Genomic DNA, 24,806 nt, shown 5'->3' with positions numbered 1-24,806 from the left:
ACATTGGGTCCTGCCATCCACGTGGATGTTACTTTAACCCATCCCACCAACTTTATCTTAGCATTTTTGCAGACCATGTACACGCTTTTCATACTCCATATGCATACTGTGCATGCTCAAAATATGGTGTAGAAGAAAGTCTTCCTGAAGTAACCATGACCAAACGGCCTCACACAAAGTTTTTCAAATGAATCATTCAACAGTGCAACAGGAAAGCTGACATCTCCACATGCATTTCTTATGAAAGTATAACTATTTCATTGACTCAGCTCAGAGCACCTTTCAGTGGGCCACTTCTCTTCTGAAAGCGAACAAGACAATCTGAAAATTCTATTATTCTTTCCATGAGGTGTTAGCCATACCTCTGATCAGGGGAACTGCTTGCATTCAAGGGGACACAGACCTGAAAAAGACTTGACGCACGCTAACTGCGCAAAGTGAGAGATTTATTTATTAGACACTTGGACACGTTTGAGCAAAGGAAAGCCAGAGGTGATGCCTCAGGGGCAGGCAAACGTTCAGTGTCTTGGCATTGCTGAAGGAGGGGTCATTCAGGGGACACGAACCCTCCACTTATGAAGTCACATATGGGACTTCAAGATCAAATCACAAGTGATATTTTGTCAGTGATATTTTGTCAGCTTTGTGACTACCTGTCTATGAAAAGCGCTTAATAAATAAGCTTTACTTACTTACTAAATTAAACAGTCAAGACTTCCTCTGGATGAGCCCTGATTCTGATGCGTGCCTCAGCTCTTGCGTGCTATTACTGGAGTCCACCGATCCTCTTTTTAAGAAAACAAATAAACAAGTTTCAATATAATCACACGCCTCACCCACAGCAGCAACACTTGCACATAAATGAGTACTTACAGTGCTGTGCAAAAGTCTTTACATTTTGCTTTAATGGAGTCAGACTTTCTTGTACTTTTTAAAGCTGTCTTGAGCAACAGTTCTCCAGGCTTTCAGATCGTATTTCAAAGTTTTTCTTTGGACATTGGTTGCTTTTACACTCATTTTCAGTCCAGTCTTCGGCCATTTTTCAGATGTAATTTCCTTTTTGTTGTTCATTAACCCTTTAAGACCTACCATAGAACCAAGGCCGCCAGAGCTTACTTTATATTTTTACATGCTATAGTGCCATTTTAGGGAGCATTTCAAGTTGCTATACATCAATACAACTGTTATAGCCCACATTTTAATAATATGTATGCATTAAGTCCATAGTAACGACATAAATTGCAAAAAAGTGCAATAAACTACAAAAAAAATTGAAAATCGTTTTTGATTTTTTTACATATATTTCTACTTGGAGAAATTTAAGAGGTTTATCCCTCAAAACTTTAAATACAAAAAAGTTGCAAAAAATAGTTTACAACAACAGGAAATTTATTTGGAGTGGCTTCATAGTTTTTTTGTGAGATACACCAATTTTTATATACTGCAGAAAAAACGAAAAACAATCTTATGATGCAAATTTGCAAAGAAAACAGCATGTGCATCAAAATAAACTATTTTAAGCAGTGCAATTTGAGTTCTAAGCATCACAGAAACTATTCAGAAAAGCATAAAGTTAAACATGACTTATAAAAACACCAGTATAGGCTTCTAAGGGCTACAAGTAAAAAACTACATTTTCCGCGAAAATGACGTCACTTCCGGTTTCGGGCAGGTAATGGCGGACATGCGATCGTTCGCGCTGACGCCTATTTCAATGTGGGAAGTGTTATGAACAGCTGATCGGATCGAAACATACTGAAAGTCAGGCCTTTAAGAATTCGAATAGGAAAAAACAGCAAAGACCTGACACAGGACCTGAGAGATGTATCTGGCCCGTAAGTTGATTCATCGACTGTTTTCTGAAATGGTCTCATTGAAAGAGTGCCTGACAATAAGCCATTCATAAGGAAGGGAAACTAGGAGAAACTGATTTTCACACCAAGACCTGGTGTGAAAATCAGAGACAACAAGTCTGATGGAGCGATGTCTCCAGATTTGAACTTTGTGGTACAAAGGCCCAGAGAAGAAGTACAACAGTGAGTGTTTACAGCCATCTGTAAAACATGCTGTGTGATGGTTTGGGGCTGTATTTTGGGGAATTATCTTTGGACTATATAAAACATTTTGGACTTTTTTATTGAGATAGTTTAGTCTGGAATAAAGTAGAAAATGGAGCAGCTCACCAACAATGCAACCTCAAAAACCTAAAGTTCTACCAATGGGAAAGGCAGTTGCCACAGATGTTAATATCCAGGTCTGCATTCAAAATGTAGACCACAGAAACCACTGGGCAATGCCGCACGATCTGATATCGTCGTGTTGGTGTTGTTCCCAGATCATCATACGAAATGTTGTTCCAGGATCAACATTGCAAGTGACCAATCAGAATGTTGTGACGTCATACTTTTGTGACTTCGGGAAAAACCGCTGTAAAACAAAAAACTGTACTTAAGCTGCGAGAAACCACCTCTGTCCGCCGATCAACGGACCCTGATCCTAACCCTGACCCATTAATAAACGGTAAGCAGAATTAATATTGTCCTTGCAACATTGGAATTTCATAAATGCATGAATGGCTTGTGATTGGTCACTTGCAATGTTGAACCTGGAACAACATTTTCATGATGATCTGGGAACAACACCAACACGACGATATCAGATCATCCGGGCAATGCCACGGTGGATATATCCATCTTTTATATACAGTCTATGTATTGGTGAGCATTTTAAAACACATGGAAGAATATGGAAAAAAAATTTAAATGTCAAGTTCTATCTACAAATTAGCAAGTGTTAAATATCCCAATTCTTTGATTTTTGGGCTGAAGGAAGAGCAACACTCTGTGTATAAATGCTCAGTCAACAATCTCTTTATTCCATACAACACTTTGAGCATTACAAACGTCCAGACGGGAGATGTGGACAGGAGGGTGTCCATCAGATCTCGAAGTGTCTATCCGTTTCTCACATTCTTATAGCTTCAGCCCCCCTCCAAAGTCATAAAACCTAAACATCCACATTCTTTCTCTCTCAGTGAGCCTAAGTTATGACCTTGGCTTCCTGTGCAGTATGTTCTGTTCTTTCTAATCAGACAAATAAGGCCATGATTCTCTGAAAACAGTATTTCTTATAAATCAGCAGTATAATGCATCATAAAACAGTGTAATGATTTCACAATCTTTAATCCAAGGCATAATGTGGCCTGTAGCCGTATAATGATTCAACAATTCTTTGATTAGAAGTATAAGGTGGCATAAGATAGTATAATAATCTCACACAAGAAAACAGGACTGTTCAGGAAAAGGAAAGAAAACACCAATTATGTATAAACTAGCTCTACGCTGCTGATTATTTGACACAATGCTTGTGGATTTATTTTTTAACTGACTGATTACAGCTGGGACCAGGCTCCTCACACTTTGCTTTTGAATAGATCCATCCCCACAATAGCCTCAACTCTTTGAAAAAGATAAATAAATACAATTGTGAAACTTTTTCTTTCTTCTAAGTGAAATCATCTTGATCCTGAGCACACAGCCAAAAATAACCCAGTGCTGTTGTTTTCTCTTCTCCCCCCCAGCCTTCGTATGTGCACATCTACAATTCTTGTCTGCTCCTGTCAGCTTAAGGGAAGAGCCCGTTGCATTAGTGTTGCCATGGCAACAGGGCAGTAGAGGATCTCTAAGGTCAGAGCAAGAGCACCTGAAGCTTAGCTGATGGGAGAAAAGAGACTGTCAGTGAACACTCATGTTGTTATTGGACATTTTATTACTACTGCTTCCTCCTGCCTGACACTGACATGATAAATTGTCCCAAGACACGTGTTGTTAATCATTTCTGGGATAACACAAGAAATAAAACCAGGGGCTCTGCTCCTGCGTCAGATGATGGAGAGTGGAATAGGTCTTGATAAAGAGGGGGCAGAGATATTTAAAGAGAAGGGAGAAGAGATTTTCGGTGCTGGAAAGTGGATTACATCCATTATTTAGCAATGGTTTCCTCTTCTGTGAGGGGACAGGGAAGAGAAACGTGTTTGCAGGATACAAACCCCAGCCCTCTGTATTCTGTAGAAATACTAAATAACACATGCTTCTCTAATAGGGAAAAATGTTGGCATCCAATGAAAACAATGCAAATCGTATCCAATAGCCTGCATCAAATATACTCAAATAGAAAATTGCAACTTGGATTTTTGCACTTACTAAAAAGTGAGCCGAAGAATTTCCATGTAATGCTTCCACACTAGTGCACATCCCATAAATGTAGCTATGCAAAAACAGTTTCAGATCATTGCATCAAAAGGAGTGGAATGCATTGAGGCTCCCTTGAATTGCACAGAAACTGGGCCAGAAAAAAAGCTCTGATATGTTACCGTTTGATCACGATGCTTTAACTCTGTTTCACATTTCCTCTTATGAGCTGCACAGATTGTGTCCACAGGGTAATCTTGAATGCACATTTTTGAACATATGGCATTAAGTACCTTGGCATGTGCTGCAGGAAAAAGCACAAACTTCGTATGATGCAAGCTCAGAAAATCTTAAATTCTCCCCATATTTGTGTAAACATACAGTTAGCTCCATAACATTTCTTTTTCCTGGCTCATCTGTTTTTTTTCAACAGCAAAGTGGGCTTAAAAGCAAACGATCAATGTGACTGAAGTGCAGGCTTTCAGCTTGAGTTCAAGGGGCTTGCAAACAAACCGGAACGACAGCCATTTCAAAAGTGAGCTCTAAAGCGATGGAACGATTGACTGACAAGGGGTTTCATAGACAGGTGAGGCCTGCTGCTGCCATTTCATTTCATAGAGTTGATTCCAAGTCTTACATTTTGTAACTCTCAAAACGAGATTCAAAGTGAGGCTGACACAAGAGACAGAATAAAGATAAATTTGAAAAAAGAAAAAGAAAAAAAAAGCCTAATATCGCAAAAATGGACGACACAGAAGACAACTGAAGCAGATGACTGCAAATTCTTTCCTCGGTAAAGAAAATCATTCATAACTTTTAGAACACTCTCAGAGAGGCATATCACTGTAAAAGAGACGCCTTCGGAAATTGGAATACAGAGTTTCATCTAAAAACAAGCTTTGGACAGATGAAACCACATGATGGGAAATAGTGGGAGGAAAACAGTATGGAGAAGGAAAAGAACACATCATGATCTGAAACATATCACATTATCTGTCAAACTGTGCGGGCATGTGTGCCTGCCAGTGGAGCCGGGTGACTAGTGTTTTTTCCTGACTGTTGACAGCAGCAAGTAGCAGGAGGAATTCTGAAGTTGCTCAGATTCATCCAAATGCTGTGGAAAAAGAACAACGGACGTTGCTTCACAGTGCAGATGGATAGTAATCCAAAGCATACTGCAAAAACAATCCAAGACTTTCTCAAGGCAAAGAAACGGGATATTATTCAACTGCCAAGTCTGCCTTTACTACAACCACCTTCAGCCTGAGGGAGGAAACATTTGGTGACATCTATGAGTTTTAGACTTGAAGGATTTATCATTAAAAACAATCAGATTTATTTCCCGTTTATTACCATAATTACCTTTGAGGCCTTTGAGAAGTTGGTGAAAATTCCTTTTTTCTTTTCTTTTTGTAAATTAAACCTGAAGTCGGTTCAAATTAAATCCACTGTGGTGCGACACAAATTTACAAAAAAAAAAAAAAGGTGAAGTATATTGTGCATTGGTATTTACCGCTCACCCAGGGTGACTACTTGGTTTTTATCTAATCTCCACATTGTTTGTCCCAGCATCACCACCTTCCTTCTGCCGTCACCGTCCTGAAATAGACACGCAGCATCCCCGCTGTTTGTTCTGTATCAAATGATAAATCTCGCAACCACAAGAGTGGATGGAGGAGGAAGGGGAAGGACCGTAGAGGGCGATGGGAGAAAGAGGGCACTGAAAAGGCACAAATCAAAGTAAGCTGTGAAGAGGAGTGAAGGAACATTTTTAAGATCGTCCTTTTGGGCTTTGATGTTGGGGAAAGGACAGAAGCTCTTTGCTTTACTTTTCTTCAAAGGCTTTATCTATATGCATGCACTTTTGGCAGGGCTGAGATAACAATGTTAGTCTCCCCACTGTTTTGTTTTCTGCTTGGCAAAATGAGAGCTCAAAAAAAAAAAAAAAAAAAAAAAAAAAAAAAAAAAAGCTGTTAGTGTACCTCTTTCTTCCCATCCAATATCTGCATTTTTTTGTGTTACTTAAGCAGGTCAATCAATCCCAGAATGACTCCAATGGCAATAACAAAGGAGAAAAAAGCTAAAACAACTGTTCATTTGTTGAATATATTATTTTATTTTAACATCATCATCATAGTTTAACTTTTTCATTTTCCCTTCCTTCATTTAAAATGATCACCTCTGAATGTACACATACTGCAAACTGTCAAAAATATACAAACAAATGCAGGCTTGTGCTATAGTCTGGTCAAATGTCTAAAAAACAGTGGCACTGGAAGGAGAGAGAGTACGAAGGCAAGAGAGAGAGAGACGGAGAGAGAGAGCGAGAGCGAGAGAGAGAGAGACATTGAAACCGGTAAAGACATGCACAGCATCATTGTGAGCACCTGTTATGGTGACCCAGGTGCGCAGTACTTCCAAGGGATCTTTGTGGAAAAGTACATATATTTCATCATCTGACAGTGGGGCACACAAACTGCCCTCCACATATCAAACCCGAAACAAAAATGTTGTTTGTTAATGGAACTGTTGTTAGGCACATCATTGTTTTTTATGGTTTTATATTTTCTGGAAAAGTCTGAGTATCTGTAAATGTAGAATACTTTAAAACAAAGAAACAAAGAAACAAAAAAAAAAACCAAAACAAAATGAGAAAACAAAGAAAATCAAATATACAATTTAAAAAAAAGAGGAAAAAAAAAAAAAGCTTTCAAAACTACGACCTTGTTAGTAACTCAGTGTTGTTAGTGTGTGTGTGTGTGTGTGTGTGTGTGTGTGTGTGTGTGTGTGTCAGCATGTCTACACAAGTTGGGTGCATTTCTGTAGAACAAAGTGGTAGTGATGGTGAGTATTTGAGGTGTTTTGTGGATGGTTGCTGTGATCAGCTGACAGCTGTCCAATCAGATGCTCAGGTCTTTGGGATTCTCCTTGTAGGTCTTCTTGGGCTCAGGGAGCGTGGGCTTGGATGAGCGACTGGTGTTGGTCTTGTACTTGAGCGTGCTGTAGTATTGCGTCACTTGAGCCGCCACAAAATTGTCATCGTCCTCTTCATCCTCCGAGTCGTCCCTTCTGAAGCTCCTGATCGGGGATATGTCTCGTCCGAGACTGCGGGAGCGGTACCAAGATTCAGGGGTGCTGTCTCGGCTGGGGTAGTGCTCATCCCTGTCAAACCTCTCAGTCGAACGACCCCTCAGCTGTGTGCTGTCAAACCTCTCAGTCGAACGACCCCTCAGCTGTGTGCTGTCAAACCTCTCAGTCGAACGACCCCTCAGCAGCGTGCTGTACTTCTTGTAAGCTGAATCTGAATCTGGAGTGCGTACTCTGGGCAGGGTGATGTCTCTCTGGTTGCGAGACGCCATGTCCTTCAGCAGGTTATCCCCCCCTCTGTAGGACCTGTCCAAGGTAGAGGCTTTCATCAGCAGGCTATCTTCTCCATAGAGGCGGTCTTCCCTGCGCAGTGGCGGTGTAACCTCCCTGTTTAAGTGGTCTAGGGCTGGGGACTCTCGCAAGATGCTATCTTCCAGACGGAAGGTGGATTCAGGAGTTTTGATTGGCTCCTTCAATACAGGCTCGTCCACAATAGGCTTTTCGGTGCTGCGGGTCTGTCTCTCTGGGGAGCGATACCGGCGGTAGGGGTCTGAGGATTGGGCCCGGCGTCTGGTGGGGGACTGCTGCCGAGTGCGGTAGGGGGACCGATGGCGGTGAGGGGAACGATAAGGGGAACGGCGAGGAGAGCGGTAGGGCGAGTGACGAGGTGAGCGGTGGGGCGAGCGGTTGGGTGAACGGTGGCGGCGGTGGCGCCTGTCTGGAGAACGGCCTCGGCGCTGACCCCCATGTCGGTCGTCCAGGACATTATCTGCACTGCGCGACCGGGTGTGCCCCTTATGAGGTGACCGATGGCGGCTACGGTGGCGATGGCGGCCATCACTTTTCTTGTCATCTTTCTTCTTGGGAGTGTTCTTCCCTGTCGACTTTTTGCCCTTGTGTTTTCCCGTGCTGGTTTTCTTGCTGGGGGAGTGGTGGCGGTGGTTGGAATGTGTGTGCCTGCCAGTGCCGTGGGAGCGGCGGCCTGGCTCCTTCTTGCTGCGGGATGATTGTTGGGGTTCTGGTGGGTCGCTTGACTCTGATGGTGCACCGTTCGGGGGAAGAGTGTTCACTTCCGCAGCGTTTTGTACCCCTGAGGCTGGGTTGGCTGCGCTGATGTTGTTGGTGCTGTCGTCTGCAACACATTGGGACATACAAACGAGGGCAGGGGGATCAAACATGCATCGACACACTAAAAGCTTCTATCTGCTTTCACATTTATCATGCTGAGTCACTCAGACATGAAGCCGAGAACACTTTCAATGGAAGCCATTCTGATGTTAATACCAGCAAACATGGCAAGTTGTTAGATGGCACAGCAGCAGCCAATGGTAAAACAGTGTAGCTTACACAGATTAAAAAAGGCAGTGACAGAGTTATGAAGCAGCCATTTCTTGAAGAAACCCACAACAAACCTGCTCCTTGGTCTAAAGGGGGAAGTCACCTCTGTGAAGCAGAATGGGACGGCTTCTCTGGTGGCTGGACCGGAGGCTGGTTACAGTCAGTGTAACTGCTGCTTCATACTGATGATGCTGCTAGATTTGACTCATTAGCCATGCTCTTTCATGTACTGTCAGGGCACGTTAGACACGTTGTAAATCTTTAGAACAAATTAAATGATCGTGACGAGATCCAGAGACTAGAAGTTGCTCTAAGTGCATTGCAGTTGCAGCGGGTGAAGTTTAGCATTTTGCTAGGAAAAAACAGAACTGTATGGAGCGCTTCCTCTTGCTAAATCTTCAACAAAAGCTGCGACAACAATGCTTTGATCAATATGGCATTTTTAAGACAAAACTTTACAAGTGCTGAGATGGCAGAAGAACCATTCGCTGTCCTAAATACTTCACATCGTCGGCCCTGAGATATAGTGAGTGGGAGTAAAACTCTGGCTCCTGTCAATTGAGTAATAGTCTCCACCTGAAGATATACACTTTTTAACATTATAGCTTAGTTTGAAAATGTACTGCAAATGATTCTGGAGACCTTCAACAATGGATCATGGACAACTCGAGGAGAAGAGTTGACTCCCAAAGAGAACCACTGGTCTGAAAGTATCAAAACTAATTCCCAAAGATAAAATAATCTGCATTTTCACTTTTGACTTGTTTCCAACAGGTTGACTGCAACTAGGACATGAATGAAGTATCCAAAAGAACGGCTATGGCAGCGATGACACTGGAGATGTAGTTGGGTGAATGGATTTGTATGCATGAAGCAGCGCACAGGCACGGTTGAACTGAAGCAACACCACGCACATCAGGACATAGAAGAAGAGAGAGAGGAAGACAGGAAGTGGGAGAGAGAGCCGAGATGAGAGGGGAGGACAGCTACAAACCGTGGTCTGATTTTGGAGGACAGAGGCCTCCCCCATCTTGTCATTTCTCATACATGCAGTGAGATGGGGAGCGACCATCCCTGAAGGAAGACAAGAGCCCAGCACAATACGAGAGGAAAGGGAAGATACACAGAAACAGAAAGGAAAGAAAAAAAGAAGAGCACAGTAGTTTAGAAAAATATGGAACCAACTAGAAGGAAGAAAAGGAGAATTATTCAGTGTTGATTCTTAATGAAAAAAATGTGTTTATTTGATCATCGACTCATTCAGAATAGAGACAGTCCAGGAAGTTGCCCAAACCCAGTGAAGACCATCAGTTACAGAGTAACAAGCGTACACACATCGGACATAGGAGTTGCCACACCCACCCACACACAAGCGCACACACACGCCTAGACACGTTAATGAAGAAGCAGCAGAAAATCAAAAAAATGAAACAGTGAGACTGGTGTACACACACACACACACACACACACACACACACACACACACACACACACACACACCAGCAAATTAAGCAGTTTTACAGTGCTGATAGAAATCAAAAGAAATACTGGCGAGACTGTCAAAGGTTGTGCCAACTAAAAAAAAAAATAATAATAATAAAAATAAAGATTTTTAAAAAGTACAAACAATGATCCAAAATATACAAGTTCACATGATGTCACATCGGTGCAGGTTTTGACAGCACATTCTCAGCTGAAATAAACTTTACATTGATGAACTTTTCAAAACAGGTAAATGTATCCACTCAAAAAAAAGCAACAAAATGAAAAAGAAAACATTTAAAATGACTTGTGACTATCAAAACTAATCAATACGATTAGAAAAAAAAGGAAAACAGAAAAGAAAGAAATGTTCCATAAATATTATGGAAAGTAGACAATAGAAGGGGGAAAAAAACCAAAAAACAATTTACACTTTTGACATGTTCATGCAGCAATAAACTTTTATCCATTAATATGTGGCTTTGATTCATGGCTCTGTACACTGAACAAAAATACTTGTAAAAATGCCTCTTTTTTTTTTTTTTTTTTTTTTTTTTAAATCATCACTATAAAAAGTTAATATAACTGGAACGAATCAACGTCTTTTTAAACGGGGATGGGTGGAGTCCCTATCTTCACAGCTTTTCCATAACACTGACAGTGGGTGCAAAAAAAAAAGTCCATGGATGAGTGAGTAATGTCAAGCACAGTACAGTGAGATTTACTGAAAATGGCAAAGTGGGAAAAAAAAGCCTTAGACTGTCTTTTTCTTCGCAACACAGTTCTCACTTAGAAAGGAGTTCAGTAGCTTACATTCACCTTCAATAAATATCATAAATATGTTTGTCACATCCTATCCAAAGCTGTGAAAGGTCCCATTTTATCACGGGATGCCACGGATCAAGTTTTCTCTTCATTTAAATGCTAAATTAGCATGTAATGAGAAATGAGAGACATCCATATTACTTCTCACCCACAAGAAACATTGATTTTCTTTCCTTTTTCTTTACTACTCAGGTCAAACCCTGTAAACAGTTTCCTTTTTTTTTTTTTCCACGTAGCACTGAAAATCAGACCCACCACCTTCCTGTAAAGTCCCAGCAGAGTGCTTTTGCTCAGTGCCCAGAAGGTGAAAAGTGACAGCGAGATGACATGACAAAACAGAGCAGGTGACAGCAGGAGGGGGTGAGAGCACCCACAGGAGCAGCCTCGACCCCCCCGCTCTCCCACGAAATCCCAAAAAAAGCCCAGGAGTGACCGCCACCACAAAGAGACCAAAAGCACGAAGCAACACCCCCCACCCCCCTGACTCCCCTCTCCCATCCCTGGTAGGTTTGCTCCAGGGAGGGGTGAAGGATCCTTGGGGAGGGGGAGCGATTTAGTTCCTTCACCTTCAACCCACCACCATCCGCTTGAGTGTCCCCTGGCTCAGGGTGTGAAGATGGGCGAGAAGGGAATGTTTTCGTAGATTGACCCACCATATTCAGGCACAGAGCCGTCACCCCTCTTGAGCACCAGATGGACTCGTCGGCCTCCATTCTTGATGAGCTCGATGGCTCGCGCGTGCTTCATGCCCTTGGTGCTCTCGCCGTTGATCTCCAAGATTTCGTCGCCGACCTAGTGGGAAGGAGACGGGGGGGGGACGGACGGACAAGAGTGACAGATGAAAATGGAAAAGAGAAGAGGTGAATCAGAGGGAAAGGTGAGAGACAGCAGGAGCCCAAATAAGGGGAGGAGACCGCAGAGCCAGACGCGGTGCAAAAGAAAACAAGTGAGAGGAGGGAAGAAGGTACACAAGGAGAAAGATAAGGTTCAAAGGGAAACAATGACACGAAGGGAAGGGGGAAGGAAAGGGTGGAGGGGGTGAGGAGGAGTTAATTATCAAATCTACTGAATGGTAATCTGCACAATAACAAAACAAGAGTATATATGGAGGGCAAACTGCATCAAAAAGCAGCAACCGTGACACGGAGAGTCAGAGAGGGAGAACGACAGAAAAAAAACGAGAACTAGAAGAAACATTTTTGCTTCCTGATTCTTTGAATCCACTCCTCAGGTTATCTGTCAGTGCTGACTGCGTTAAGGGAATACTTCTCTGGCAGAATACGGATCTCTCGCTGACACCTCTCCCTGCCTCACAGAGCTGCGACTATTAATATCTCTGCTAACAAGGTGCACAAACACCAACGGCCGGGTCCATATATGCATATACTAATGTGCTAACGAATGTGCGCGCGCGCGCGCACACACACACACACACACACACACACACACACACGCACGCACGCACGCACGCACGCACACACACACACACCCACACCCTAACTGCAGCATATTAATATATATGAAAAACTATATCTCAGATTCAAACAGTGTCTGCCAACAGGCTCCCTGCGTGCAAACAAGAGAATAAATAAAAACACCTCACACTTGATCAAGCACTCCGGGGAAAGTGCTATTATTTATGTACAATTAATCAAATGGAAAGGTTAAATATTGCAGTTTCATCACAGCTTTTGTGGCATGTATGAATGCCACTTTACAAGCTTGTCGTGAAACATAAATTAAAATGTGCATATTCTGTTTGTGTGTCTTAATATTACAATCAGTGAACCGTCTGCATGGCCGAGCCCGGAGGTGACTGTTTGTGAGTCAGTGAAGCGTGGCTTGCAGTAATTGGGGGTACATTATGCAAAAGCAATTATACTGATAAAAAATATTATTGTGATTGCTGTAAGGTCTACAAGGCTGCCATCAAACCCCCCCTCCCTCCCCCAGCTAATCAATAAAGTCAACTGGCTTGTGCTGCACCTGAAGGCAAGGATTTATAAAATTATAATTGGTATTTATAACAACGGTTACAATCAGCAGTCGTTTTTCAGATATGCTGTTATGTGCACCCCCGTCCAAAGATAATTTTATAGCGTTCAGGCAAGCTGACGGATTAAGGGATGAGAAAATTTGACAAATAGTTAAATTAAACATTCATTTTAAAAACACTCTGGATTACTAAGGAAAAAAAACCCGGAAAGAGACGTAATTTTTCTTAGCTAAATTGCAGAGCTAATGTCTCGCACAGCTCCACCAAAAATAATGAAGTCCGACCATTTCTCATTAACATTACAATTATTCCACTAGAACGCTTTTTTCAGACGATTTCAAACTATGCTGACAAATGCCAAGACGACTATATTACAGAAAATTAACTAAAACAACCGAGGGAACTGTCCGAAGTTCTTTCCAGACAATCTGTTGGGTGTTTCCAAAGAAAGCAGGCTGTTAAAAAATAAAACTTATTTGGAGGTATTCTAGCTACTGAGGGAATATTGGCATCCCTGTTGACACAGCTGCATATAACCTTAAATTGATAAAATTACATCACAGTTTTCCATAATTAAGTATAATATTAAAGGGGTACAAGCAGTGGTTACATTTCAATAGGCCGTCCAACATTTCCTGTAAAACAGCTCCATGTTATGTGGCTGCAAAAAAGGCTGTCTGTCATAAATTTGTATGGTCTAAATATGAGCACAGAGGACGAGATTGCAGTGTTACTTGGGTAAGTGCTGTTTTTCCAGCACTAGTTCTTATGATGGTCAAACTAAACTTCAGTGTTTGGTGGCGTGACCCTTTCAAGACCCCGAGAAAACAACCTCTGAGCTTCTGCGTTTCCCATTTGTGTGTCCATACCATCATCTTTCCGTTGCGAACAGCTGCTCCGTCCTCGGCTAACCTCAGCACGTACAGGTCCATGTTGTACTCGCGGCCTCCTCGCAGGCTGAAGCCGAAGCCTTTGTTGTCTCGCTCCAGGTCCACGGAGTAGAACTCAGAATCCTGATGGAGTCAGACGCCATGTGTGGAGGGAGAGAGAGTGAGAGGAGAAAGGAGATGTTTGCATCAAAGTCACCTTTGTGATTCAGGTTTCAAGTGTGCGCGTGTGTCTGCGTTTGTGCGTGCTTGTGTGTGCGTGTCTCCTTTGAAGGGGGATCCTATTTCAGAAGCAAGGGACAATTGCCACCTTCAGGCAAGTCTCACCTTAACAGTTGTGCTACGCTTTTCCCCTTCGTGTGTGCGCGGGTGTGTGCGTGCGTGTGTGTGACTGTGTGTGGACATGCATATGCTCAGGTGTAAGGACGCTGAATTATTGATGCCGTGGGCCCTGGCCTGAAAAAGTAGAGAGGGCGCAGACGAAGAGAGAGAAGGAGGTCTGGGAACCACACAAGGACGGGCAGACAGCCTCAGCAGCTCCTGTCTTTACGCCCTCCTAATCTCCTCTGCTGGAGGATCAATGCTATCTGTGAAAGCCATCTCCACACCAGCAGATTAATTCAGCGGTGAACAGAGTGGACTGAGGGGCTACTTTGAAAGCAAACAGGCTTTCCTTAATATGCACACTCAGATAACGCCAGCAGGTCGCGTAAAGAGATAAATAAATAAAAATGCACTTGGTTTGTCCTTGGGAAGGTAAGTGGGTATATTAGTTGGTAGATGGAGGGACAGGAGAGGGGATGAATGACTGTTTAGATATCGCGAAACAGCTGAATGGATGTATGAAGAGACAAATGTAGATTAGATGTGGGTAGAAAAGTTGATGGAGTGTAGAGGACCGGCGTGTTTTGATGGAGACATGAAATGGATGGGTGTCCGCATGACTGATGTAACTGCTAAGACTGCGGCGCCTCTCTTCCTCACCTGAGTGCTTGGGGGTTGCTGCGTGGGGGGCTGGGGAGGGGCGGCTTGCGGGGCAAATGACTCCTGTTTTGGTTTAGTGTTGGTCCTGAAACAGAAAAGGCGTGAAATATGAGGCCTAAGCGAGGGGTCGCTCCAAAAGACATTTCATTATTAGGCAAGTCTGTTTTCTGCCGTGCTCCTCACCTGGCCTCCGGTGCGGCCTGCTGCTGAGCGGTGTGAGTAGTGGTTATAGTGGCGATCTTCTCTGCATTTGTCAACAGAGATGCGTTCGATGATTCTGCGGAGGGCGGAAGAAGAGCAAGTATATCGTCACATGAGATAACACACAAAACAAAAACAAAGAACAAGAATGATTGTGTTTTTCAACCAATGAGGAGACGGGGGGGAAAAAGGCTTGTAATTGAATATGCTGTCATTCTCTAACAGAAGTCTCTGCAGTTTCCTTGAAAGCCTGGGCGACATAATTAAATTTCACATTGTTTTCCTTGTGTCAACCTGACCTACAGGGTCCACCACGAGGCTCAAAACCAGTTTCCAGGCTTCTTTCACCACTTAGCCATGTTCCCGGACACTTGGGTAATACTGCGGTTTGTGCCATTAATCATTTGGTAAACGTCCAAAGGCTGTACATCACATTTAGGACTGAAACTAATCCTTTCTGCCTCTGAATTGTCAAGTAGGGAACATCTACGCCAGTGGCATTAGAGCTCGTGCTTACTCTGTCTTTTATCGCTGCACTGATCCACTCATTTTCAGTTATCAGTGAAAAACACCAGACAGGCCGTCATCACGCGACACCTGCTGCATAAAGAAACCTTTGTTTTATCTAACGACCTCATCCTTCTTGGCCATCTACAGGCATCCTACATTTGATTACAACTCTGCACCTCCCCTTCCCCAGTCTGCTACTCGCCATTCTTCTCATGGTCACTTCCCTTCTCACCTATTAATCTCCTTTCCCTCCGGTACTCCACTGGAGCCTGGTGGCTCAACCATTCCTTTGCCCGCTGCTCAAGATCTACAGTGTCGACCACTCGAGCGGGAGTGCGGGTGAGGTGAGCTTCACTTGAGACGGCAAAGAGGGGAACCACAAGGAAAACCTTCAACCACTCTTTCAGTTTTGCAGTCTCACGTTTAACTCCTGTAAAAACACTATCACTATCTTTCCCTCTGCTTGATTTGCATGAATCGCTTCCTTTTTTTGTCGCCTCTCTTCATTCGTCTCTCCTCCGACTGCTTTCTCTCCGGATATTACTTCTATTCTGCGTGCGACCTACTGCCTGCTTTCCCCTTTCTCGCTTAACTAAATAAATAAGTAAATAAAACGTGCACAGAAAAGGAACTGAAGCGTTCTGTAATTCGTCTGTGGCTTTGACCACGCATTTGCCCTCCAGCCCTGAATGGCGTGAGCCGGGAAGGACAGCAGGTACAATCAATTCAAGGGAGGTAAAGAAAATGAGCACTACAGAGGGTAAAAGGATACGAGAGCTACAGATTACACTTAAAATACAATATGTGCTAACAATAAAAATCATATCGCATACAGCATGTCTAGCTCTCTTTTCTCACACAGTGGAAAGAATGAGGGCTTTGTCTGTGCTCCAAATTTATGCTGCAGAGACATCAGCTCTGATGAAGGTATTAGTTTCTTGTACATGTATTACTGAGCAGCAGCAGGAAGACTCCCATGCTCGTTTCCTCGACACTGCAGGCGTACCGAGCATCAGCTACTACAAAACTCCATCTGTGCTCTCACACGGTGGGAGAGTTGAGCTGAATCAGACTTCACCTTTAGAGGAAGCTCTCGCTATGGCGCTCATTCCCATCAGAAAGCTTAAAGATTGGACTGATCCACAAAGAAATTGGCGATGCTCAGCCATTTGTAAACGGAGGCAGCCAGAACAGTCATTCAGAGGCACAAGTTTAGAAACACAAGCCACCATCTCTGCCCGACACTCTTTCTGCCTCTGTGTCAGACGGCGTCTGGTTGTTTGACACATGCACATAAACACAAACCAGAACTTTTCCGATAAAGCATATCCAGTTATTCCTCGCCAGCGCCTTCTCTCTTGCTCTATCTGTGTCTTCTTGGCAGAGCAATTTTGGCTCACTGTTCTCATCAACTGCTCTGAAGGGAGAAACAAAAAACCCTCTCCATCCATAAGAAGCGAGGCGGAAAGCAACGAGCGGCGGACAAATAGCTCCTATTCCTACCACTGTGCAGGTTGACAGGGAGTATTGCCTTTCCGTGTGCACTCACGCACACATGCTTAATTAAATAGCATTTGTGAAGCACGCCAGGGTGATATGTCAGCACAAAGCACAGACAGTTCTCAGCTGCACAGCGCAACATACAATGCACACAAACTTTTCCTTAAATCCACTTTGACAGAGGAGACACACCCACATGCACAGAGGAAATTCAGCATCTCTCGGTGCCTGTCTCGCTCGCCCTCTCTCCGCTCACGCACACATGCACACCGAAATCTAAATGGCTCTTGCATGTTTTAAAAATGCGGGCACGCCAAAGGCAGGAACGTGAAAGCTAAAAAATACCAAAAAAAAAAAAAACAAAAACCCAGCAACCTCCCAAATATCCCCAAAGAATCACTCCTGTCAACACTGCGGAGGCGTTATAGTCACTTTGAAAGCCACTGAAGAAAGTGCAGACTTTACATAACACCGAAGGAATACTTAATAACAACAACAACAACCCAGGAAAGTGAGAACAAGTCTCCTCAAACATAATCAGGAATCTAATAATAGCTGATATGGGGAAAAAATTCAGACCTGGTTTTGGATTCGCTTTTCTCTACTCACCATCTCCAGGAATGATGCGTAGTGTAACTGTGTTTCCAGCCTCCTTGATGAGGTTGACGATGTCCGAGTGGGACTTGTTGGTGATCGAGCATCCATTCACAGCCAGGATGCGGTCGCCGACTTTCAACTTCCCGCAGCGGTCTGCTGGGCTTCCCTCAATGATGCGTCCTATTTTGTGGGGCATGGCCACACAAGCATTTCCAGCTATGGTCAGCATCGATGTGGATGTGTAATGCATGCGTGATTGAGTGTGTGTTTGCGCGTGTAAATGTTGGGGGATTGTGTTTGGTGAGAGGAGGAAAACGGGAGGGAAAAGTGGGGAAGGAGCAGAAGAAGAGGACCAAGAAGGGTTAAGGTTAATTGACCCGCAGCCAACAGTCAGCCAAGCAAAAGTCACCGAGAAGAAGAAGAGGATAATATGCAAGCACTGGAAAAGAAGGGTCAATTTAAATGTGCACTGCAAAGAAATAGGAGGATTTGTCTTACTATTTTCTCTAAATAGTTTTCAACGTCTAAAAAAAACTCTTGTTATGTTAGAGCTCTGTTTCATCTACATCCCAAACACCTGCAACTGCAGAAAGTTAGACTCTGCAAACATACATCAGAGCTGACATCTCACCAGCTACCCTGAAGTCTCTCTGTTTGTTTCACTCTGCAGGCCGACATCAGTCACTACAGACTGACGCCCCCAATCACTCATTACTCTCACCACCCTCTCCCCTCCTTACTTTTCATTATTATTCTTCCATCCTTCCCGCTGCATTCACACTTTTAATACACAACAAACTCATCTGATCCCAACCCGTTTCTGTCCCCCTGAATAAACCTAACCATCTAGGACTGTGAAATATCAAGAGCAGCAGAGAGATAACTCTTCCTTTACACGTTAACTGAAATGAAATATAGCTCATCTACTAGCCTATGCTTTCTGCTTTGGCCTGTGAAAAGGAGCTTCACTTTAAAAAAAGAAGAAAAAAAAAAAAGCCAATCTGTAAAGCTAAGCGTTCACAGACCTTTCCAGTGCTGTACACCCACACAGGGAGAGAAGAGCATGGTGCAATGTCCTTCTAGTGTAGGTAGGAAGCCATAGCAGCGAGCAAAAAATGTACATGGAGTACGAGTAGAAAAGATGCAGTGCTACGAGTTTGTAAAAGCAACGCTGAATCTGATTTACTTGCGTTGCTGTGCAATATCAAACAGAGAAAAACTACACCATTCACCAGCTATGCAATGAAAAAGAACCTCACAAAAAAGAAGAGAAAAGAAGATAAAGTTTGAGTAAGCGAATATCTCTAATCATATGCTGGAAAATAAATAGAACCCATTCACGTTGATCATTTCCCCTATTTATCTTTCTTGCAGTGCTCATTCTCATTAAACTGCTATTAGGATTTTAGTGCCAACCTGCTCCGCACAAGCCATTTAAGTTCAGCTGAATAATACAAGTGGCTTTATGTAAGACCTACTTCACTTGTGATCAATTATGAAAGCCTTATGTGAGTGTGAGCAGCAGCTGCAGGCAAAGAAAGCGTTTCAGTGTCTTGGTTTGACAGGCTCAGATGAAAATGAGAAAGAAGAACCACTTCTTTGAAGAGTGTTGATATTGATCTGGTGGGACTGTAAATAGCCAGACTGTGCACTGGCTGTCAGGCTATTTAGCGTTCAGTGGTTTTTATAGAGGATTCAAACGATTCCAGTAGTGCAGACGAGAAGATAAAAGGCCCCGGTGATGAAGCAAAAGCTAAAGTGTGATTCGGGTTTTTGCTGAGTAGAAGTGATTTTTGAAATAACAGCATGTGCCGCCATCAACGGTGCGCTGGTGGTGGTGTTTGCGGGTGCTCGTGCTTACCGAAGGTGGTGCCAGCTTCGGGCCTCGACACCGATGAGACGATGACGAAACCGAATCCTTCGTTCTCGCCGCGGCGGATCTCTACGTCGTAGGGCTGCAAAGCGGACGAGACGACAGCGGGGGTGGCGATGGGTGGCTGAGAGGAGGTGGTGGCGGCCGCAGCGGCGACCACGGCGCCGCCGCCGCCCCCGCCACCCACTCCGCCTCCTCCACCACTGCCAATGCCAGAGGTGGAGCCGCTGCCGGAGCTCACTGTGTTGAGGGAGTTCTGGCTGCCCTGTGGGGTGCGCTTCCCAATATCTTCTGTGAGACTGGGCGCCTGGGTGCTGCTGTGGTGCGAAGACGCCGGCGATGGAGGCATGTCTCCCTCTGCTTTAACTAAAAATGGCAGGAGGAGGAGGATATGGTGAGAAAGATACATAGATGAGGTGCAAAGTGCAAACAGGAGGGTAAGAAAAACACAGATATAGAAGATTAACAGTAAAAGATCACAAGGGAAGTGAAACCAAAGGTGAGACATTCAGGAGACAATCATGTACAAAACAGAGTGAGAACCTAATGTAATGAAAGCAAAGCTGTGCAAAAAATATGAGAACATCCCTAAACGTTACGTGAGCAGTACAATATTAAAGGAGGCAAATAACAGATATTTAGCTCCTCTGGCACACCTAGTTTATCTTATGATTTAAAAAAAAGGACAGCTTTGGAAGAAGGCCTCTTCACCAATCTCTCCTCTCATCTGTTTCCAACAAAAGATGAACCGAGGACGTGGTCTGCCTGCTCTATCTGGACATTTCATTCCACATTTCATTTCCTGCACAGCTGCTCAAGGAAGGCGCCTCATATTCTCGACGCTCTGAGGCAGACAGGGAGCAGCAATGCACTAATGTCTGGCTGCTGTCATTGGGCCGAAGGTTGGCCACCCTCTCCATCATATTTATGGGCCTTTTTTTTTTTTTTTTTTTAAAGGAGCAGAGCTGTGTTGACCGGAGTGAAGTCAGCGGTGGGGCGTGGGTGTTAGCCCGTGGTAGCGGCTGACCACTTCCACGCCCACACTAAATTCTAGAAAGGCGAAAGGTTGACCTTAGATATAGATTAAGAAGGCCTCTGGGCTCCTGATGGAAGTATGACTGACATAAATGTGGCTGTTGGTAAAGCAGGGAGTGCATTTCTAAAACTGAACAATGTTTTACTGTAAGCAAAGCTGCAAAAACCGAATATAAATGAAGCCATCTCAGACTGCTCTCAAAACTGATTCAATACACATTAAAATTCACTGACATGTTATCAGTGAATACACTATATGTAAACAAACTGATCAGTTAGAGATATTTACTTTTTGCAATTTATAAAACAAAACAAAAAATTACGGTTCTGCTAATTCTGAATCCTGCATAAAGGAATCTAAATAGAGAAACAAATGATGGTCATTTTTGGACTATTGGTCAACAAAGCTACTAGCTTAACTTGAAACTACTTGAAATTAACGAACTTAATAAAACATGTTCTGATTGGTTGCACTGTGGACGGATATACCTGTTTGTCTTTTGCAGTACACTTTAAAAGTTCTGCAGTATTATTTGTCACTGTTATTTGAAGTAAAATCAGTAGAATTCAATAATAAATGGACTGCCACATTCTTACGGTGCTATTTTCTATCCATCTGTGTATTTTCACAGAACCACATATTGGTGGATGATGTATCAGAATCAGTTTTCCTTTCAGTATCTTACAGACACTTTGCTATGTGGACTGGAGTAAATGACCTACTCTACGTCCTGAGCCACAATAACCTGAATGTATTCTTGGACTTCAGTAAAAACCCTCTCTTGGACCTCTTAGGAGGTCTTTAAAAAGCTTAAACTACTCCTCCATCTCGAGCTGCTTGTTTCTTACCAGCGTAAGTGGTTTTGCGCCGCACTGTGAGGTTGACATGGCCCTGCTTGGCAGCCTGCTGCATCAGCTGGACCACCAGTTGGTGCGACTTTCCCACCACTGCCGTTCCATCCACGCATATCAGCTCATCACCGGATCGCAGGCGTCCATCTTCATCTGCGGCCCCATACTTGACTATGTGGCCAATGTAGATCTGAAACGCAGCAGACGAATGAGGTTGCCGTGCATTCGAAAGCACGCGTCGACAAAGACTGCGCAGCTATACGTTACGCCGCACCTTTGCAAAATAAATGCATGGAAAGCGATCAAGCGGTATTCTAAAAAGAAAAAGTACGATATTAAAGTGCATGACATATAAAAATGTGTCGATTTTCTCAGCGGCCATAAACTTGGCATGCTGTACAGCTACAATTTAAACTTCAGCATTAAATCTTTACTATTCTCTCAAGCCTGTAACAGCAGTAACCCAAGCCAAGCTCTAAAGTAAATCATTATTTTTTTTCCCCCTTCAAGAAAAGAGGGGGGGGGACGCAGTGCAGGCTAGTGTAAACAAGAACAAACAACTTTGACTCTTTAAAGGAAAAGAAAAAAAGAAATGGTGTGTGTGCAGGGTTTTTTTTTTCTTCCCTGACTGGTTAAGGCTACATTGGTCAGATCAGAGAGAAGCAATCACAGATATGAAATTGCTGAATTCCAATACACAAGCATGGAAACGCACACAAGGGGAAGATAAGAACTGCTGTGTTGAGACTGTTGAAAGAAAATCCTATAGCTGCTGCTCCCACTAGTGCTGGGAATATAGCATCCTTTTCATCATTCAAGCTACACAATCTTGTCAGTTTATCCATTTCTTTGGAGATGTACGGTGAAAAGTGAGGAAATTGAAACGCAAACTGGAGAGATTTCAGCCGTGAGATTGAAAAAGATTGAGGGAGAGAGAGACTCACAGGCTCTCCTGGCTCGTTGCCTCCGAGGATCCTGAAGCCAAACCCCGTGTCCTTCCTCCACAGGAAAATGTCCTGCTCCTGGAAGTCTGGAACTGTGAAATCAACAAGCTGCCATAAACACTTATGCACAAGCACAGTCGGCCTTGTGGGATCTCTATTCCTGCACCGTGATGCCTTCAGACATTTCATTTAATACCCTCAGGTACACAATAAGCCAACCACAGTGTGATCATAATGGATACACCTGCTGTTCTGAGACAATCAGATATGTTTGTTTATGTCAGCATGTAAATACTGTCATCATTTGTGTTCAAAGCTTTGTCACTGTGGTAGCACACTGTACAAAGACAGTAAAAAAAACAAAAACAAAAAAAAAACGAGTCATCAAAAGATAAAAAGGATCTATTTTGGGCCAGGAGTATAATTTTAGAGCTAAAACAAACTGAAAAGACAGGCTGAGAAAAAAAGATATCAGTGTCCATTGTTCCCATAATTAGAAACGATCAGACTATAATTCCCTTCTGATCGTTTCCGAGTATAGTTTCACTTTCTCGCAGCTTTTTGAGACAACCTTAGAGATGTTCAAATGGGCTACAGTGTTTCTCTTGTGAGGTGATGTGTGACACGCGATGCATCATTTGGCTATGCTGGAGTGCACCTTCCACCTGACCCCGCACCCTGAGTATGGCTAGTCACAGCACACTCGTAGCCACGAGGCAACCGTGTGCGTACGCTAGTAACTCGAAAGGTGTCGCGATATAAAAGAGGCATCGCACCGCAGCGAGAGACAGCTCATGGTTAATGTAGCAGGGGAGACTGAAGCGAGCTCAGAGCCCAGAGGACAGGAGGAGATGATTTGCATGCGTGTGGCCTTATCCCATTGTACATAGGAGCTTCTTTGCTTTAAATACGCGGCTTTGAATCCCCATATGAGTACGTGTGCATGCATTTCCATGGGCGCAGATGTGCTATGTGTGCAGACAAACATCTCTCAGGGAGATTTCCTTTTTTGCTCCAGCTGAAGCTGCTGCTGCCAAGGCCGCTAAAACCACTAAGAGAGGGTGGGGTGGCAGAAAGCATAAGCAGTCTGCTTCCAATCTGCTCCTTCAGTCAACACTTAAAATCCCCACGGAGCGCAGCTATCTCTTCCAATCTATCACAGGGTTACTGTGGAGGAACTGGAGGAGGAAAGAGTCAAAGGCTAACTGTCGCAATCTGCACTCAGGAAGGTCAACTGCACACGCTGCTCCTGCCCATTAATAGACCCATAAGTGATCCCCACAGTGAGGCAACTGGGCATGAACGGATCAATATTTTCCCAAGATAGACAGCCCTATTCAAAGCTGTGAGTGATGATGTTACAAAAAAGGAGATAATTTTTTTTTTTTAAAAAAACCCAAAATAATCATAATGAAGCCCAACAAAAGCACGAGCAAGCTTCCTCCGCTTTTACAGCAGGCTAATGCTGTGCGAGATTTTGGGACGTTTTCTTCCTGCAAATGGAAATCACTCCCTGCACGGTAAGTTTAAAGACCTTGATCTCGGCATAATTTTTCATTATAGTGAATGCTGCGTGGAAAAATGTCTCTGCCCTATCCAAGGCCTGAGAACTATGGAGTGAGTTTTATGGAGAGAGCTCAATGAAGCGTGAGGAAGTGGAGGTTTTACACCTGCTGTTCATCCCGTGCTGTTCAAGGTGTTTCTCCTTGTGACTCTATACCTCAGAGTGCTCAGCTTTCTCTTATATTTCTCTTTACATACCCTTCAAATGTTTTGATCAACTCTCCTATTATTATTCTTTGTTTTTGCTTTTCTAACATTTTACCAGATCAAACTGGCTGGGCAATTTAGAAATCCCCTATTGGGATGTCATCATATGAGGGCGGGTATGTAGACAACATCCCTCCCGCCCTTGGTTGTGGATTCTTTTACTCCATTTCTATTATTGTTATTCATTTATTTATTACAAAATCAAATACTATTGACTCTCAACTAATCATGGCAGCTTTCCAACAGGTGTCTGAACCACTGCCTATGCTCAGCCCTTCATTTTTCATTCTTCATAGCCATCTAAATAATGAAAATCCTCAACAAGTGCGCCTGGAAAACTGATTAGATCTTTAAAAAATAAATAAATGAAAGAATAAAAACCCTTTGCAGATGTCTCTCTTTTTTTTTTTTTTTACTTGACAATGAATATGATGGTTATTCTTTTTAATTAGTGCAATCCCCTTGCTTTGCCAAGGCGGGGGGTGGGGAGGTTTACAATCCGCCAACATCTACTCCACTCTTGTACTAATTATACACCATGTGCCTCTTAAGGGAAGTCTAAAATAAAAGTGTGTCAGTGGTGCTGTTGTCTGGCACTGGGTGAAAGCGGCAACTAGTAATTTTAAAAGGACACAATCAACAACACACTGGAGGCCTATACGTCTACAGCTAGTAACAAAGTAACAAAGTAGCATGCTAGCTCTTTTGGGAAATACTATTACTATTCAGTTTCTT

The 24,806-nt window shown here is 43.4% G+C and overlaps 1 protein-coding gene across 2 annotated transcripts in view; it reads right to left on the bottom strand.

Annotated features, from left to right (window-relative positions):
• Nucleotides 1-6,282: 6,282 nt before the first annotated feature.
• The window catches only part of magi1b (membrane associated guanylate kinase, WW and PDZ domain containing 1b), a 135,121-nt gene continuing 116,597 nt past the window's right edge, over nt 6,283-24,806 (bottom strand). For both annotated transcript variants that reach the window (XM_084927778.1, XM_084927779.1), the window contains 9 exons: nt 22,302-22,393; nt 21,355-21,547; nt 19,459-19,836; nt 17,610-17,813; nt 14,973-15,066; nt 14,790-14,874; nt 13,788-13,931; nt 11,576-11,714; nt 6,283-8,409 (listed from right to left, as the gene is read on the bottom strand). In XM_084927778.1, the coding sequence (XP_084783904.1) occupies nt 7,091-8,409; nt 11,576-11,714; nt 13,788-13,931; nt 14,790-14,874; nt 14,973-15,066; nt 17,610-17,813; nt 19,459-19,836; nt 21,355-21,547; nt 22,302-22,393 (2,648 nt within the window). In that variant the 3' untranslated portion in view covers nt 6,283-7,090. The remainder of the gene's footprint in view (nt 8,410-11,575; nt 11,715-13,787; nt 13,932-14,789; nt 14,875-14,972; nt 15,067-17,609; nt 17,814-19,458; nt 19,837-21,354; nt 21,548-22,301; nt 22,394-24,806) is intronic.

This window comes from Perissodus microlepis, chromosome 5 (genome assembly GCF_051167445.1).
Source record: "Perissodus microlepis isolate ML-2025 ecotype Zambia chromosome 5, ASM5116744v1, whole genome shotgun sequence".
In the NCBI taxonomy this organism is placed as follows: Eukaryota; Metazoa; Chordata; class Actinopteri; order Cichliformes; family Cichlidae; genus Perissodus; species Perissodus microlepis.
This window is presented reverse-complemented; position numbering and strand designations above follow the sequence as displayed.